Here is a 16,833-nt window from a genome sequence, read left to right as displayed (position 1 = left end):
TGCCTCAAACATCAGAGCTCCCCCCACCCCTCCTCCCACACGGCCTCCTCCAGACAGAAACACTATCAAGCAAAGCACAGAAACAGAGTTTTACTGGGGCAGTTGCCATTCACTGTCTCTGTGGTAGTTGTCTCTGTGGTAGTGTTGAGAGTGAACAGGAGTGAGGAGTAGCAGTGGGAGATGAAGAATGACTAGCTTAGTGCTCAGTCCCGGCCATCAGATAGGTGTCAAATGGAACAGTAATTTAGAGAAATATCATCTTTGCTAAAAATATGGATTCAAACATCACATTAACATTGTCATACGGCCACCGAAATGTCTTGGTACTGCCATCTGCCTCTGCCAAATGACAGGGTACATTTGCACCACGATTTGATGAACATTTTCACATTGTCTTTCTATCTGCCCATTTATCCATCTGCAGAGCATACAGTGACTATGTGAATTGTGCTTTATTTCTTACCTGTTTAACATCAAACTCAGATTCAGAGAGAGATGAAACAGTGGCAGATGAAGTGACTGGATAGGTGTGAGAATAAACCCACAAGCACCATCATGAGAAGAGCACCAGTCCAAAACACATCAACACTAACTGCATCCAATTTCAGCCTTCATCACAATGCTTCAAATGAGAGAGCTGTATTAAGGGCTGTATATTAAACCCAATAAAGGCTCTACTCCAAACTGTGCTTAGTCAACATGTAAATATGTTGTTATCATGTTTAGATCATTTGTAATGCATGGTTTAGTCTGACACTTGAAAATACAACTTGTCATTATAAAACCATGTGTACAAAATACATTATTTAAGGTTGAAAATGCATGCACAAAAACCAAAATCCTGGGACTATACTTCGCTCTTTGTTATGATAGTCATTTCTAATACAGTGATCTACTGCCCCCTGCTGCTGGATATCAGGCACAATCTCAGCCATATTTGGATTTCTCTGACTAAAGTAATGGTTGTACTGTTAGTAAGTCTAGTACTGTATGTCTATTCTAGCAATAGACATTGGCATATACTGACATTGAACAGATTTTAGAATTAGATGCACACAACTAAATGTATGCAAGTAGAAAGGAGACCAGTGGAAAATAGAACATTCTAGTTCCTACCCTCTTTTTCTGGTGCCATTTCTGTTAACGAGAAGAAGAAAAAAAAATCAGGAAAATTTGAAAATATAGTGATTGAAAATATTGACATTGAAAATTAGGGATGTAACATTAGACTCCAATCAAATCAGGCTTACACGTTTTTTGATAGTAGCGTCTCTAAAAGTGAGGCATGTGTCCATGACGATGACCCCCATGTCATCCTCCAGACTGTTGGGGTCCTCCAGACTCAACACCATCTCACCGGTCCTGGACAAAGAGAGACAGAGACGTACTGCAGTTTACTAGATAATACACTGAGTGATTAGCAGAGCATGTGTATTACTCACTTGTCTAATTCAAGGTTTTTGATGACAATCGTGCTGGAACCCATGAAGTCATCAGTGGTTAGGTCCTTATCATAGACCTGCAACAGTTAGAAACACCATATTCAATATACAAACTGTATGTCAATCAGGTTTGGCACAATGAACTGTTATTGAATGCCAGTTTTGTATCCTTTTCAAGCCATAGCTATGACATGATTAGAGTGTCAATCTGTCACTTTTATGACAATATAAGTACATTGCCGTTCATTTGTAGGTGTTACTTAGACAACCTAAGTCAAAACAACAGATCAACGTGACACTCACCCTCACGTCAACAACCTGCTCTCGATCCTGCAGGGGGAAGGAGAAGGACTCGCTCCATTTTGGATTTAGGTTCTTATACACAACTTTGCTTTTGTAAATCGTCTTCCCTTCCAGTTTGAACTTGACATAAGGATCACTTGTACCTAGAGATTCAAAAACAAAACGGAATGTTGAGAAAATAGCAGATAAAAGCATTATCAGATTATCAACACAATCAATCATGATGTGAGACAAATTCTTACTTGCAAAGTGGTGTCATTTATACAACAATTGTATTAAAAAATAAACGTACAAAATGTAATATATATATGACAGGAAACCAGTCAGATCCGCACCAATTAGAACACAGAGACTGAGATATGCAGGGATGAGGTACACCACATATTTATGAAAACAGAGGGATGTATCTGTTTAATTGTGAAAGAGAAGAAACTCTCGCCAGCATGAAGCAACCAGCAAATAAAGTCCTGAAACCAGGAGCAACCAGTGTTAATCTCACAAGCCTGTTAAGTAAGTCGGCCTGGTGGTGGGGTGGGGGGACGGGGCGTCTTTGTCTCAGCCATGGTATGAAGATTGCCTGAAAAATGAAAGCCAGTCCCATGCCTTCATTTGTATGGAGAAATGAAAGGGTGCTTGAGAGAACCTGCAGGGAGGCTTGAATCACATGACAAAGGCCCTGTGGGGATGGGCTGTCAGGCCTGTCAGCTCCCCACTCCAAATGAACATCTCCCAAAGGCAGGCAGGACCCACAGCAGCTCCGCCCTGCCAGTCTGACAGGAAAACCTCCAGGCAACTTGACAGGAGGAGAATGTGGCAGCCAGTGAGGAGAAAAGCTCTGGCGTGACAGAATGGTGACCATTGAAATTAACCGCGAAAAAAGGGGAGAACAAAAAAAGAGAAGTGGGGGCTGGTGGCGAGGGTCCTTTCAGAATATGTAATGACAGTGGATGGTGTTGGTGGGTCTCAGGCACCGTGTTGATTGTAGGGCAAACAGTGGAGAGGCAGGGGGCGTGTGGGTATTGCATCATCATCATGGTGCCATCCTGTCAGGAAAAGTAAGGTCTCAACTAGCAGGGAGCTGTGGCCCGAGACGACAAGGTTAGTGAAGCCACGGCGACAGTTACATAAGAAACCTTAGCACAAGCTGAGGGTTACATAGAGAAAATAATATAGCCTACATATGGCAGCAGCGGTCAGCCAGGCAAAGAGGTGGAACTTAAGATTGCAGACAAAAAACATGTTTGATTGAATTTCAGCCAAAAACCTCCAACCGATATGTTCATAAAATAAAATAAACAAAATATTCCAGAGATGTTTGGTTTTCAATAGCAGCGGAGAAATGAATAAAGTCCATGTTGTGTCTTTCAAACAGCAATTCAGTTTATGGACAGTTGAGGTCGCTGCTTCCCCAAACCAATTGCATTGCATCCCAACAAGCCCACAATGACAGTGGGCAGATGACTGAGGAAATGAACAATTGAGGTACGCATATGAGAAATATTTTAGTTGTATTTTGAAGGGGAGACTACATCATAATCAGTAAATATTAAATATAACAATCAATAATTTTGGGATACAAACCCCAAGCAGTCAGTAGTATTCCACAAGCCTTCGGTATCTTATCTGCTGTATATAATGGAATACCATGCACTGGGTGTACAAAACCTTAGGAACACCGTCCTAATATTGAGTTGCACCCCCTTTTGCTCTCAGAACAGCCTCAGTTCGTTGGGGTTTGGACTCTACAAGGTGTTGAAAGCGTTCCACAGGGATGCTGGCCCATGTTGACTCCAATGCTTCCTACAGTTGTCTCAAGTTGGCTACACTGATTGAAGTGGATTTAACAAGTGACATCAATAAGGGATCATAGCTTTCACCTGGATTCACCTGGTCAGTCTATGTCATGGAAAGAGCAGGTGATCCTAATGTTTTTTATAAACTGGTGGTTCGAGCCCTGAATGCTGATTGGCAGACAGCCATGGTATATCCGTCGGGTAGCCTAGTGGTTAGAGTGTTGGACTAGTAACTGAAAGGATGCAAGATTGAATCCCCAAGCTGACAAGGTAAAAATATGTCGTTCTACCGATGAACAAGGCAGTTGACTCACTGTTCCTAGGCCGTCATTGAAAATAAGAATTTGTACTTAACTGACTTGCCTAGCTAAATAAAGGTAAAAAAAATACAAATGTAATCAGACCGTATACAATGGGTATGAAAACGTGTATTTTTACTGCTCTAAGTAAGTTGGTAACCAGTTTATAATAGCAATAAGGCACCTCAGATGTTTGTGGTATTTGGCCAATATACCACGGCTAAGGGCTGTGTCCAGGCACTCCACGATGCGTGGTGCCTAAGAACAGCCCTTAGCCGTGGTATATTGGCCATATATCACACCCCCTCGTACATTACTGCTTAAGTATACTCAGTATATGACATGCCAACATATCAACATCTACTGTCCTATACAGACCAAAATAATAAGTATGACATAAGTTAACATAAACATTTACAACCATTGTGATTTAAGACTAGGGATTTCCTTCAAAGTGTTCAGAACACTAAGAATTACAGCAGAGGTCCAAACTTCCTAGGATGTATTTTAGCAAATCTCCAGCAGGTGGCAGCTTGTCATTTGTGGTGGGAAAATGTTATTTAAAAGCAACAGTGAAACATTGCATGAACTCTCCAACTGACAAAAACATGTTGCATCTAAATTTGCATTGGTTATGAAAACCATACCACATAATTTGTTTCTCCACACATGTTGTTAAGGGAAGGCTCCTGGGTGTGTTTTGGCGTCAGATTCTGGTCTGACTGGAATCACTGTCAAAAATACATTCCACACAGTTAGGGGCCCTTTGTAATGTATGTGCTTCAACTAAAAAATACTTTCTTGATGACATGTTCAAAATCAAGATCAACAAAGTAAATATGATGAATTGCTTTGTCATCATCCTACTCACGGCATAAGGGACACCTTCTCAAGTTGAAAGTATGTGTCTATCAATATACCCAGCATCCCTCAGACTTTACATTCATCCATATGTAGACCTCCAAAAGTACCAGGTTCTTTTCATCCACTTACCATTGCGGTCTCTGATGACCAGGTTCCTGCCCTCCTTCAGGTTGACGGTGAGGAGGTACTTCTGGATAGGACCAGATGGGCCCCTTGCTGCCATAGCCTGTCAAGGAAAGGAATCACATGAATATGATGCTCTATAGTCTACAGTCTTAGTGTTGTCCATTATCATTGACAAGGTCAGGACATCCAAGTCCAGTACTCACATTGTTGCCTGCTTGACCCTGCAAGGGCTGGGCATAGAAGTCATTGTGCTCATTGGGTAACTAAGGGAGAGAAAAAAATGTAAGCTTATCAAAAAGACATCTACAAAATATGGAACAAATGTAGATGTTATCATGTTCAGTCACGTTGTTTACCACTTTTTAACCTCAGGTACTATAATTGTACCGGCAACCAGTAAGGCAGGTTTGTAGCCTCAACAATGTCTGGCCTTGTAATAAGACAGATCTACATTTAATACAATGGAAGGGACTTCAGCTCGGAGCTACTAAAGCTACTATAAGAGCTACTAAAGCTACTATAAGAGCTACTAAAGCTACTATAAGAGCTACTAAAGCTACTATAAGAGCTACTAAAGCTACTATAAGAGCTACTAAAGCTACTATAAGAGCTACTAAAGCTACTATAAGAGCTACTAAAGCTACTATAAGAGCTACTAAAATAATGTTTCTTCTGCTCAGCATATACATTATATGAGTATAGGGATTGCTATCTGCAATGGGATTTCTGACAAAGAACCACTGAAGCGTTGTCTTAAAGGTAGAATGTTATTTTAAACAGTAACAAAGCGGCCAACCGCCTCTGTTTCGTAACCACTCTCTATGGATACAAGGACTGACCGTCCATGAAATCAAAATGATCGTTTTAACCATGTTTTTAAGCCTCTGTATACAGTGTTTAATCGAGTACTCAAACGGAAGTCAAAACTCAATCTTTAACCAGAGATTCATTTTTTTCTAATACTGTAAAACTGTCTGATTTATTTCATAACTCTGGTCAAAATTGAAAACTGGGCGACAGGTAGCCTAGCGGTTAAGAGCGTTGGACCAGCTCAAGCTCTCCTATCACAGCACAACTAACTCCATGAGTAGGGCCCTGTGTTTTGGTTAATCATGTTGCATGACCTGGATTTTTGTAGTTATTTAAAGCTTTTCATCAAACTGTCCGATTTCCTTTTCATGTCAGATGGTCCAGCGCCATCATCATTTTGGGTTGAATTCTCATTTCTGGAAATGGCTAAAAATAAAGGTTCAAATCCAGATTGTTTGACATGATTAACCAAAACACATGTCCCTATCCATGAGAAATCATATGCTTATCACACACAAAGAAACTGGAACTGAATATCCAGCAACTTCGCACAGCCATTGAAGAGGAGTGGGACAACATTCCACAGGCCACAATCAACAGTCTAATCAACTCTATGCGAAGGAGATGTGTCGCGCTGCATGAGGCAAATGGTGACCAGATACTGACTGGTTTTCTGATCCACGCCCATCTGTGACCAACAGATTCCTATCTGTATACCCAGTCATGTGAAATCCATATATTAGGGCCTAATGAATGTATTTCAATTGACTGATTTCCTTAATATTAACTGTAACTCAGTAAAATCTTTGACATTGTTGCATGTTGCGTTTATATTTTGGTTCAGTATATATGGGGCAATTTGATTTCAGTTGACATTTAATTACCTAATTTACCTTTACATAGTCCTTTTGATTCCTAACATAAGGCTTCTACAAGCAAGCACCACTTCTGATGTAGCTGCCTTTTTGAAGATTGTGTTCAAAGATTTGATATTATGGCTTCAATAAAGTAATCTTAAATGGCAATATTTTTTTCATCGATATTATATATAAATATATATATATATATATATATATATGAGGCAATTAGTAATTAGGATGTGTTATCTGTAATGGTTATGATCAATTAGGCATTGTTCCGTACTGTTGGCATATAGATAAATGCAACAAAAGAAATCCAGGGCCGTTTTCTAATTATTATATATATTTTTTCATTCGAGTGCTCTAAAAAAAATCCTGCAAGTACTAAGATAATCAAAACATTTCAAATGCCCATTCCTCTCACATTTACATTGTTTACAAACATTGAGAGTAAAACAACTTAATATTTTGGGTTCTGATGAGGTATGATAGTTGAACTAAGCTCATAAGGAATTGCTAAGTTATATTCTTCAAAAATCAATGGGTATATATATCATTAATTTAGTCCAAATATGGATGTAGCAATTAGGGTTTCTAGCTTTAAGCACAAACCACGACTTTAAAGTATATCTATTGTAGCTGATCTGGAGACTGATCATAGAAAACTTCTAGGCATAGAGTCAGCATAACAGCTCAAGGGTGTGAAAACCCAGACCACAGTATTTGAATATGAAAAGAGAGCTTGGCAAATGCTAATAAGACCCCAGTGAAAATGCACTGCTTTAACACACTGTACTGTGTCTTGGTCACTAAACTATCCTCCTGTATTACTGTCACATAGAAACATGTATTTTCTATCAAAACGTGTGTGAAATCTGTCAGTCCGCATTTAGACTTTACACTGTATGCAGTAGGTCTATATCTATATCTGTGGAGGGTATTGTAAAGTACAACGTTAGTATGGTATCTGACCTCAATGTCTTCCTGGGGCTCCCTGCAGAAGATGTCTCTGATGTTTGTCGAGAGGGAGGGCTCCCTCATATCCAGGTCCTCAGAGTCAATGGGCCAGAACGAGTAGGCTTGTTCCTCGAACGGGGTTCCACACACAGAACCGTCCCCACTGTCTGCAGGGGTGCCCATCCTGTCTGGGGTGCCCATTCTGTCTGCCTTGTCCACTGGCAGAGACCATCTATCTGGAGAGATGTTCAGTCTGTCAAGTGGATTCGTAGGAACAGACCATCTAACTTCTGCTGGTAGTTTCCCTCGCTCCCTGGAAGCAGCCAGTCTCTCTGTAACCAGGTTTGTTTGGTCTGAGACAGAAGAGGCAGATCTTTCAGCAGATGCACTCACTTTGTCGCTAAAAGTGACCACTCTCTCTTTAGAGAAGAACAATCTTTCTGTAGAAATATTCATTCTCTCTACTGAAGCAGCCAATCTTGGTGTGGGCACAGGAATATGTGGAGAATTTGATCTCGGGGTAGGTGGCTTTCCTCTGTCCACTGCTGTTTTTACTCTGTCTGCTGAAGAAGAAGAAGCATAAGAAGTAGATCTCTCTGCAGGTGTGTTCTGTTTGTCTAATGGCGTGTGGATTCCACCCATAAAGGTTGCCATGTCCTCCTCTTCAGATTCTTCATAGAGAGTTTGTGTCTCCACAGGTGCAATCATTCTAAATCCAGATACATTCATGTTATCTATGAAAGTCAAATCATGCACAGTCTTTCTACCTGAGGGGCCTGCATCAGTTGCAGTCAGCCTGTCAGTGGATAGAGGGACTGAGTTAACAGAGGTATTATCACCGGAGCCTGAAGAGCTGTCAAAGAAGATGGCGTCTGGGGCTGTGCAGAAGGCACTGTCTGTGGGAGAGGGTTCAGCCTGAACAAACCTCAGGTCCGGCACTGATATACTGCGCCTGTATTGCAGGGGCTTGGGCTTCTTCTTCTCCAGTTTCCCAGGGGTCTTCTTCTTCTTTATGTTGTTGAACTGGGTCTTGGTCTTCTCACGCAGGTTCTCCCACACAGTCTTCTTCTTTGGGTCCATGCTGAGTGGTGCAGGCAGCAGACCACACCTTTTCACACAGAGACTGCAAGATGAAGTAGTATCAGCATTATTGTTTAAGTAGTACTGTCTACTGAACTCTTACAAAAAAAAGCTTCAGGCCTGACAAACATGATTGCACAATTGTTTTGGTTCTCATCATAGGGGTGGCATTCAGGGACGCTTTTGGGCGCAAACTCTGAATCTATATTGGCACAATGCCCTGAGTGATACTGTAATGATATAATGACACTTACCAAGCTTTTGGTACACAAATCACATTGTTATTAAATTTACTGTAGGAACTGCCATTTACTCGTGTCTGTTCACTATTCACTCCTACTGATGACATAGGGTAAAAAAAAGCCGCAGAGCCAAAAAAGATACATCTATACAAAGATACAATATTAGGTGTAGCATCTTGTTACGGTAGAGAGAAAGATATCACAGCTTATATGATGGGTTTGTTTAGATAATACTAGGCCTAGATAATACAAGGCCCAGTGCAGTCAAAAACATGATTTTCCTGTATTTTATATACATTTCCACACTATGATGTTGGAACAATTTAACCAGGTAGGCCAGTTGAGAACAAGTTCTCATTTACAACTGCAACCTGGCCAAGATAAAGCAAAGCAGTGTGACAAAAACAACAACACAGAGTTACACATAAACAAACGTACGGAATAATACTGTGAAATGTTGAAAATTATGATAATTTAAGTGTAAGAGTGGTTTCTTCTTGCTTGAGAAATTGCTCTTTGCTAAGAAACTATTTGTTTCTTTTTCACAATTTTCAACGAAAACAATCACAGTAAGGTATTTAAGTTGTTACCCATAAATTTGATATTGAGATTAAAACAGCTGCATTGGACCTTTAAGATGAAGAAATCCAATGTCAATAAGACATAGAAATAGGCCATTTATAATCTGACCTCATCCCTCTCCTCTCCCCCTCTCAAAAACAAATGTTCTTTACCTGGGCCTAGGCTATATCACCACAATCTACGAGAGGCCCAAATCAGACATAGAAAACTAAAATCATCATTCTATAGAGATTGGTTAACAAACTATCATAATATAACAGCCTCAGAATTTGGATAATGAAATATGATGAAACAGCCACATACTTTCTTAGACAGTTACAACGCTGCTCCACAACCTTACAAAGAGGAAATAGAATATTGTTCCAAGTCCGTTGTCTCAGGAAACGTCCAGAGAGCTAGTCAGTGGACTGCCCTCAGACAATAGTATGGTGAAAATGAGGAAGTCCCTTTCAAATGAACTTATAAATACATGCTCTTGCTTCTAGATAGGTTTGATGATTGGGTGGAGAGCAACAGCAGGGCCAAACAGGCCACACCAGTCCCACCAGGTGAGTTTCATGACATAGTGATATTTTCTGTCCACTAATAGCAGGTTGAAGTCATGGATTATAGCACCATGTATACCTTTACTGTACTTAGCATATTATTTTGAAAAGTCAAGGAAATCCTCAAGTTATGGAAGTGCTTCATAAGAAAGGAACAGAGTAGGTAACTGTGATAATGCTCCCAAAAACACTAACTAGCTGCTGACAGACGGGAAAGCCTTGCTTGTTCAGATTGTTGGTTTGTTTGTTTGTTTGTTTACATTGTGTTTGTTTTATCATGAATAGTCATATTTTCAAGTTTGCTGTTGTTCATAAGTATTACAAGAAACAACGTGCATATTTATTTTATTAGTCAAACAATCCCAGATGATGGATTCTGAGTCATGGAGTCTAAGGCATAGTAAAGAATGTAGGCTGTGTTAACTCATTACTGATCTCCAGCTCTTACATCCAATCACTGCATCACTTGTCTGTAGAGAACATAGCCAGGCTGCGTTTCTTTAATTAATCTCTAGTTATTTACAGTGCGACATGGTTTAGCCTAAGCTCATCAAAAGTGAGCATTTATGTTTGCTGAGAATCAACAATAGCTTTCTGTCCACACATGGAGGCTAATACAACAGGCCTAGCAATGTTCACACACTGATTTTCTATGCAGAACAGAGGTGACTCTGTGACAACAGACGCGTTGGGATTCTGGACCAAGCCTTGTTCAATGTTTGCTAATGTCTTAAAGAGCTCAGGCACACATGAAAGAAGCCCCAACTTGGCAACCAGTTAAAAGGGAGGAGTGGGGACCCAGAGAGGGCAAGCCCCTGTGGCAGGTGGCCTGTCGCCCTCCTTCTCAAACAGTCCAAAACCCTGCAAGGTTACTTTACACATGCACACTGGACTAATTCCAGCACCATGCACAGCTGGCCCATAATACTGAACCCCCAAAAACATGTCCTCAAAGCACATGCAAGCTGTTAGCTACAGATTTGTAATGGGCTAATACAATTTTCCATTACCCGTTACAGGATAGGTTCTTTTTGCGAAGCACAGAGAAATTTCGGCCAACATGTTCGTTCTCGACTCGGCCAAACATCTAAAATTGTTTTAAGATGGTCATTCAATGGATCATTTAGTTGTTTGATTTTGAATTTTAGGACCCCTTTAGGTATATTTTTTGTAAATAGAAAATGTATATAATAAAATATTGAATTTGGCCTTTACTACTATAGCCCATAGAAACACATTGAATTACACATTCATAAATGGCAAAAAAGACAGTCAAATAACCTATCATAAGGAATAAGGTTTTGAAGTGTCTGTCCTATATCTAGGAGAAATAAGAAATATATATATATATATTTTTTACACATATATAACCCCTTTTTTGGGTTGGCACCAAACTATCTCCATACTTCCATAATTGTTTTACTGTTACCTTAAGAGGAGTCCTTGTGGCGGTCCTAGAGCAAAACGGTGAACACCATCATCTTCGTGAGAATCTCCCCTTTCCACAGTGTAGCCCAAACGGTTTGGACGCTACAAACAGAAGTTGGCACATCGATGGTACCAACTTCAGACCACTGGGGCTTGTGGGGGTCGTAGAGAAAAAAGGAGACCACCATCATGTTCATCGTGTTAATTTTTCCAGAGTGGTTTGTAGGCCATACCGTTTGGACGGTACAGACGTTTTCTTTGAGAAGACCAATTTCCGGGATGTCTCATGGTCTGACAAACACTGGTGTAGCTTGGCCACCTTCCACCACATCTGTGGTGGAAGGTGATGGATTTTGATTGGAATTTTTTATTATGTTACTTAGATTGACACACCAGTTCATGAATATACTCTAGGGTAGAGGTCGACCGATTAATCGGAATGGCGGATTGATTAGGGCCGATTTCAAGTTTTCATAACAATCGGAAAATCGGTATTCTTGGGACACCGATTTTACGATTTTTAAATGTATTATTATTTTTACACCTTTATTAAACTAGGCAAGTCAGTTAAGAACACATTCTTATTTTCAATGACGGCCTTGGGTTAACTGCCTTGTTCAGGGGCAGAACGACAGATTTTTACCTTGTCAGCTCTTGATTAGTTTTTGCAACCTTCCAGTTACTAGTCCAACGCTCTAACCACCTGCCTTACATTGCACTCCACGAGGAGCCTGCATGGCAGGCTGACTACCTGTTACGCGAGGGCAGCAAGAAGCCAAGGTAAGTTGCTAGCTAGCATTAAACTTATCTTATAAAAAATAATCAATCTTAACATAATCACTAACTACACATGGTTGATGATATTACTAGTTTATCTAGCGTGTCCTGTGTTGCATATAATCGATGCGGTGCCTGTTAATATCTCATTGAATCACAGCCTACTTCGAAAAACAGGTGATGATTTAACAAGAGCATTTGCGTAAAAAAAAACACTGTCGTTGCACCAATGTACCTAACCATAAACATCAATGCCTTTCTTTAAAATCAATACACAAGTATATATTTTTAAACCTGCATATTTAGTTAATATTGCCTGCTAATATACATTTCTTATAACTAGGGAAATTGTCACTTCTCTTGCGTTCCGTGCAAGCAATCAGGGTATATGCCTGGCTCATTGTGAACTTTGTGAAGTCCATTTATTCCTAACAAAGGCGGTAATTAATTTGCCAGAATTGTACATAATTATGACATAACATTGTAGGTTGTACAATGTAACAGCAATATTTAGACTTAGGGATGCCATCCATTAGATAAAATACGGAATCGTTCCGTATTTCACTGAAAGAATAAAAGTTTTATTTTTGAAATTATAGTTTCTGGATTTGACCATATTAATGACCTAATACTCGTATTTCTGTGTGTTATTATGTTATAATTAAGTCTATGATTTGATATTTCATAGAGCAGTCTGACTGAGCGGTGGTAGGCAGCAGCAGGCTAGTAAGCATTCATTCAAACAGCACTTTCGTGCGTTTGCCAGCAGCTCTTCGCTGTTTATGACTTCAAGCCTATCAACTCCCGAGATTAGGCTGGTGTAACCGATGTGAAATGGCTAGCTAGTTAGCGGGGTGCGCGCTAATAGCATTTCAAATGTCACTTGCTCTGATACTTGGAGTAGTTGTTCCCCTTGCTCTGCAAGGGCCGCGGCTTTTGTGGAGCGATGGGTAACGATGCTTCGAGGGTGGCTGTTGTCGATGTGTTCCTGGTTCGAGCCCAAGTAGAGGCGAGGAGAGGGACAGAAGCTATACTGTTACACTAGCAATACTAAAGTGCCTATAAGAACATCCAATAGTCAAAGGTATATGAAATACAAATGGTATAGAGAGAAATAGTCCTATAATAACCTCAACCTAAAACTTCTTACCTGGGAATATTGAAGACTCATGTTAAAAGGGACCACCAGCTTTCATATGTTCTCATGTTCTGAGCAAGGAACTTAAACGTTAGCTGTTTTACAAGGCACATATTGCACTTTTACTTTCTTCTCCAACACTTTGTTTTTGCATTATTTAAACCATTATTATTAAACCAAACATTATTTATTTTGAGGCTAAATTGATTTGATTGATGTATTATATTAAGTTAAAATAAAACTGTTAATTCAGTATTGTTGTAATTGTCATTATTACAAATGAATAAATACATTTAAAAAAAGAATCGGCTGATTAATCAGTATCAGCTTTTTTGGGTCCTCCAATAATCGGTATCGCCATCGGCGTTGAAAAATCATAATCGGTCGACCTCTACTCTAGGGGGTTTAAATAGCCAAGATGGCGGTGTACATATTGCTGGATTACTTAATGGAGAAAAACATGTCATTATTTTAATAACAGATCATTTTCTAAATTCAAGAGAACCACTTGCAACTGGACACGGACATTTTAGAGGTTTTGCTGAATCGAGAACAAAGATAATACTGGCAAGTTAATGTTGGTCTCTGTGTTACACCAAAAGTACGTATCCTATAATGGGTAATGAAGAATCGCATTAGCCTTTTACAAATCTGTAGCTCAAAAGCTGTCAGAGGACAGAGATTTGTAGACCCTAGCCTGTGATCATGACTCTCAGTTCCCTTACATTACACATAAGAGTCATTGAACGAAGGCATCTTATGTACAGGGGAGTTTTCTTAAGAGGCCACACGCTCGGTCTGAACATTAACACGCATCGCTTGCGGTGCGGTTTTGGAAGCATAAGGACATTGTCTTTTTATCAGCAAGAAACATAAAAATTAAAATAGATGTTAAACTGATACACACCTTTATGAGGTTAAGGTTAGTGTTCCCACATGGCCAGATCTCCATGTTGCAGCGCGTGTTTACGGAAGACAGAGGGACCACCTGTGCTAATTAGCTATCTGGCATGCGCCGAACACCTGTGTGTAACAGAAGAAGGCCGCCAGAAACATGTTGTCACTGAAAAATACTGTAGGCTGCAACTGTGATAAAGCTAGTTAAAACAGTGTGTATTTTGCGTTTGTGAAATTATTTTGATGTTATATGAAAGTAAAGGGCTTTATGTTTCTAGAACCGTTTCGCAATTGAGAATCCATTCACATTTAGATGGAGTATTTGGCTGCAAGAGCCAGTCTGCCTCTGAAAATAACATAATATCCTTGTACCTTAAGGAATAAGGGTACAGTAACATTAAGCTCCTTAAGAGTACATCTTGGGCTATGTAGACCCCTGAAAGCTAGACAGTAACACTGCTTTCAGGTGGCTTGGTCCATTCAAGGGGATAAAATGCCCTTATTGGAGTTTCTTTATTCATTGCATTGCCATAGATCTATTGGAAAGTGAAGTTGCTCCTAATATTTGTGTCTGCAAGCTCTTGTTCCACCTTGGCAAATCAATAGGGTCAACTGCTTGTTTGTGCAGGCTATAACACTGATCACATGCATGAGATGGAATGAGGCATTAATCATATAAAAAAGATGGTCAGTGTTGTCCTGGCTAAATCTAAATTATTCAAGACCCCTGTGAATAGTTTCAGAACAAACTGTTATTAATCATTTGTAAATGCATTATAACCCATTAATGAATGGGTAATAACAAATTGGTCAATATAGTGTGATAGCCAGTCAGTGCTTGCCAAATAGTGAGCCACTATTTACCTCCAGCAATTAACAATTATAAATGCACTTACAAATGAGCATAATATTGAACCGTTATGTATCATCATGCAACCTTATTTTCAATCGCTGCACAGTTAAACAATAGTTATTTTCTCACTTTGGGTGTGATGCATTGTTGCTCTGTCCCAGAAATGGTTCGTTTTCAGACCAATGGTCAACTCCCATGATGTGTGTTGCCCCCCGTTTGAAAGCCTGATGATACATTTGTACACTGATTTATTCCAGGAATTAAGGACTCGTCTGAAGAACTCAATCCATATTATTAGTGTGGTTCGCTGGCTTCTGAAAAATTTCCACGATTTTGTGAAATCTGCCCATCTGTGAAACGAGTTTGAAATACAGACGACCTGGAACATGCCCAGAATGTTCATGTGACAGTGTGTCGTGAAGAATCAGGATGGACATTACTATGAAAAGTGTGCAAGCGCCAGACAGAAGAGACTGAGCGAAATAAACGTTGTTCACAAGGTATACATGTTGACAGAGTCGAGAGGGTAACTTCTCGATACAATTTGTTTCACTTTTGGATACAGAAGTTCTGCTGGAGGATTTAGCACTCTGCTCTTATAGCTAAGTTGCTAGCTTTTCTAGGCCCCCTTCCTACCCAGCTAATAGGAAAGGTTAGCTAGCTAGCATTAGGTAAAACCTCAAATGTGTTTTTGAATATAGAAATTATGCTAGACGATTTGGCACTAGTTAATATTTAGCATGATATAGTTAGCTAGTTTGATGGCTAGTTAGCTTTGCTAGCTAGGTAGCAAACGTTAGGTGCCAGCTAGATAGCCAACATCAACATGACAGAATTTCCATGCAATTTGTTTAGCTAGCGTTTTTGGATTAGTACGCTAGCTAGCTAGTTATCTAACCTTTAAACTCAAGTAGCTTTGTCTAGGTAGGTAGCTGATAAGTTAGGTAGTTAGCATCCTTTGTCAGCAAACTAGTGGTTCCATTTTTAAGAATAAACTACCATCTAGCTAGATAGTGTATAAGCAAAATTGTGATAACTAGCAAACCCCTTTAATCTGTGATAGCTAACGTTAGCTATTAGTGTTCGCAAGTAATGTTGAACACTAGTAACGAAAGCTAGCAATTATTGTTATTATTAGCTAGCAGTGGATAACATAAGTAGCTAAGCCTAAATGGTATAAATCATGATAATGATGATACTAGAGTTGTGTTGCTGGAGTGTCTATGCTAAATTGTCATAAATTCCTTTTCTCTCCCACAGATCCCTCAGACTCCAGGATGGGAAATGCTTAACAAGAAATAAAAAGATGGAGACACAGAAGGAGACCATGAGACTCTCTGTTTTATTTTAAATAGTTAATCTGTTGACATTTTATATTCTGACTTGTAACGTTAATGTTAAAAATAGGTAGAAAAAGACACCCCCTGTTTATTTAAATTAGCTAGGCTACTCACTATACCAATGGTAGGCCACAGATTTGAGTCACTGCTGTTAAAATTGTTTTCCCAATGTATCTTTCTATTACATTACATTTTGTTCTTACGATGTATTACATGTTTGAGGAGAGTGTGTGCTATAAATGTTTGCAACTCGTTAATAAATAGGCAGAATGTTTCCACTTTTTAAGGTATATTTTTCAGCAGTTATAAATGTTGGTAACTCATTTGTTAATGGTCAGATGATTGTCACTTTAAAATAGGGTATCATTTTAGCAGTTATAAATGTTGATGACTCAGTTATAAATGTTCATAGGTCTGCCACTTTAAAACAAGGTATACGTGTAACAGTTTACATGATGGTAAATCATTTATAGATGATTTGAGAGTTCACTCAGAGC

General features: G+C 39.5%; 1 protein-coding gene and 1 long non-coding RNA gene across 2 annotated transcripts in view; one reads left to right on the top strand and one right to left on the bottom strand.

Moving 5' to 3' along the window:
* Positions 1 to 9,800, bottom strand: part of LOC112218562 (multiple C2 and transmembrane domain-containing protein 2) — a 41,096-nt gene extending 31,296 nt beyond the window's left edge. Inside the window, exons 1-8 of the mRNA XM_024379451.2 lie at positions 9,662 to 9,800; positions 7,470 to 8,577; positions 5,031 to 5,090; positions 4,831 to 4,927; positions 1,746 to 1,888; positions 1,443 to 1,519; positions 1,251 to 1,362; positions 1,117 to 1,137 (exon numbers count right to left, since the gene is read on the bottom strand). Coding sequence (XP_024235219.1) covers positions 1,117 to 1,137; positions 1,251 to 1,362; positions 1,443 to 1,519; positions 1,746 to 1,888; positions 4,831 to 4,927; positions 5,031 to 5,090; positions 7,470 to 8,534 — 1,575 coding nt within the window. The 5' untranslated portion in view covers positions 8,535 to 8,577; positions 9,662 to 9,800. The remainder of the gene's footprint in view (positions 1 to 1,116; positions 1,138 to 1,250; positions 1,363 to 1,442; positions 1,520 to 1,745; positions 1,889 to 4,830; positions 4,928 to 5,030; positions 5,091 to 7,469; positions 8,578 to 9,661) is intronic.
* Positions 9,801 to 9,826: 26 nt separating this feature from the next.
* On the top strand, positions 9,827 to 16,610 carry LOC112218564. The gene is made up of 3 exons (XR_002948636.2): positions 9,827 to 9,906; positions 15,254 to 15,496; positions 16,257 to 16,610. It is a non-coding gene; the product is annotated as an uncharacterized LOC112218564 (long non-coding RNA).
* The last annotated feature ends 223 nt before the right edge of the window (positions 16,611 to 16,833 follow it).

Source organism: Oncorhynchus tshawytscha, linkage group LG19 (genome assembly GCF_018296145.1).
Source record: "Oncorhynchus tshawytscha isolate Ot180627B linkage group LG19, Otsh_v2.0, whole genome shotgun sequence".
In the NCBI taxonomy this organism is placed as follows: domain Eukaryota; kingdom Metazoa; phylum Chordata; class Actinopteri; order Salmoniformes; family Salmonidae; genus Oncorhynchus; species Oncorhynchus tshawytscha.
The sequence above is the reverse complement of the archived record's forward strand: the minus strand, read 5'-3'. Positions and strand labels throughout refer to the sequence as shown.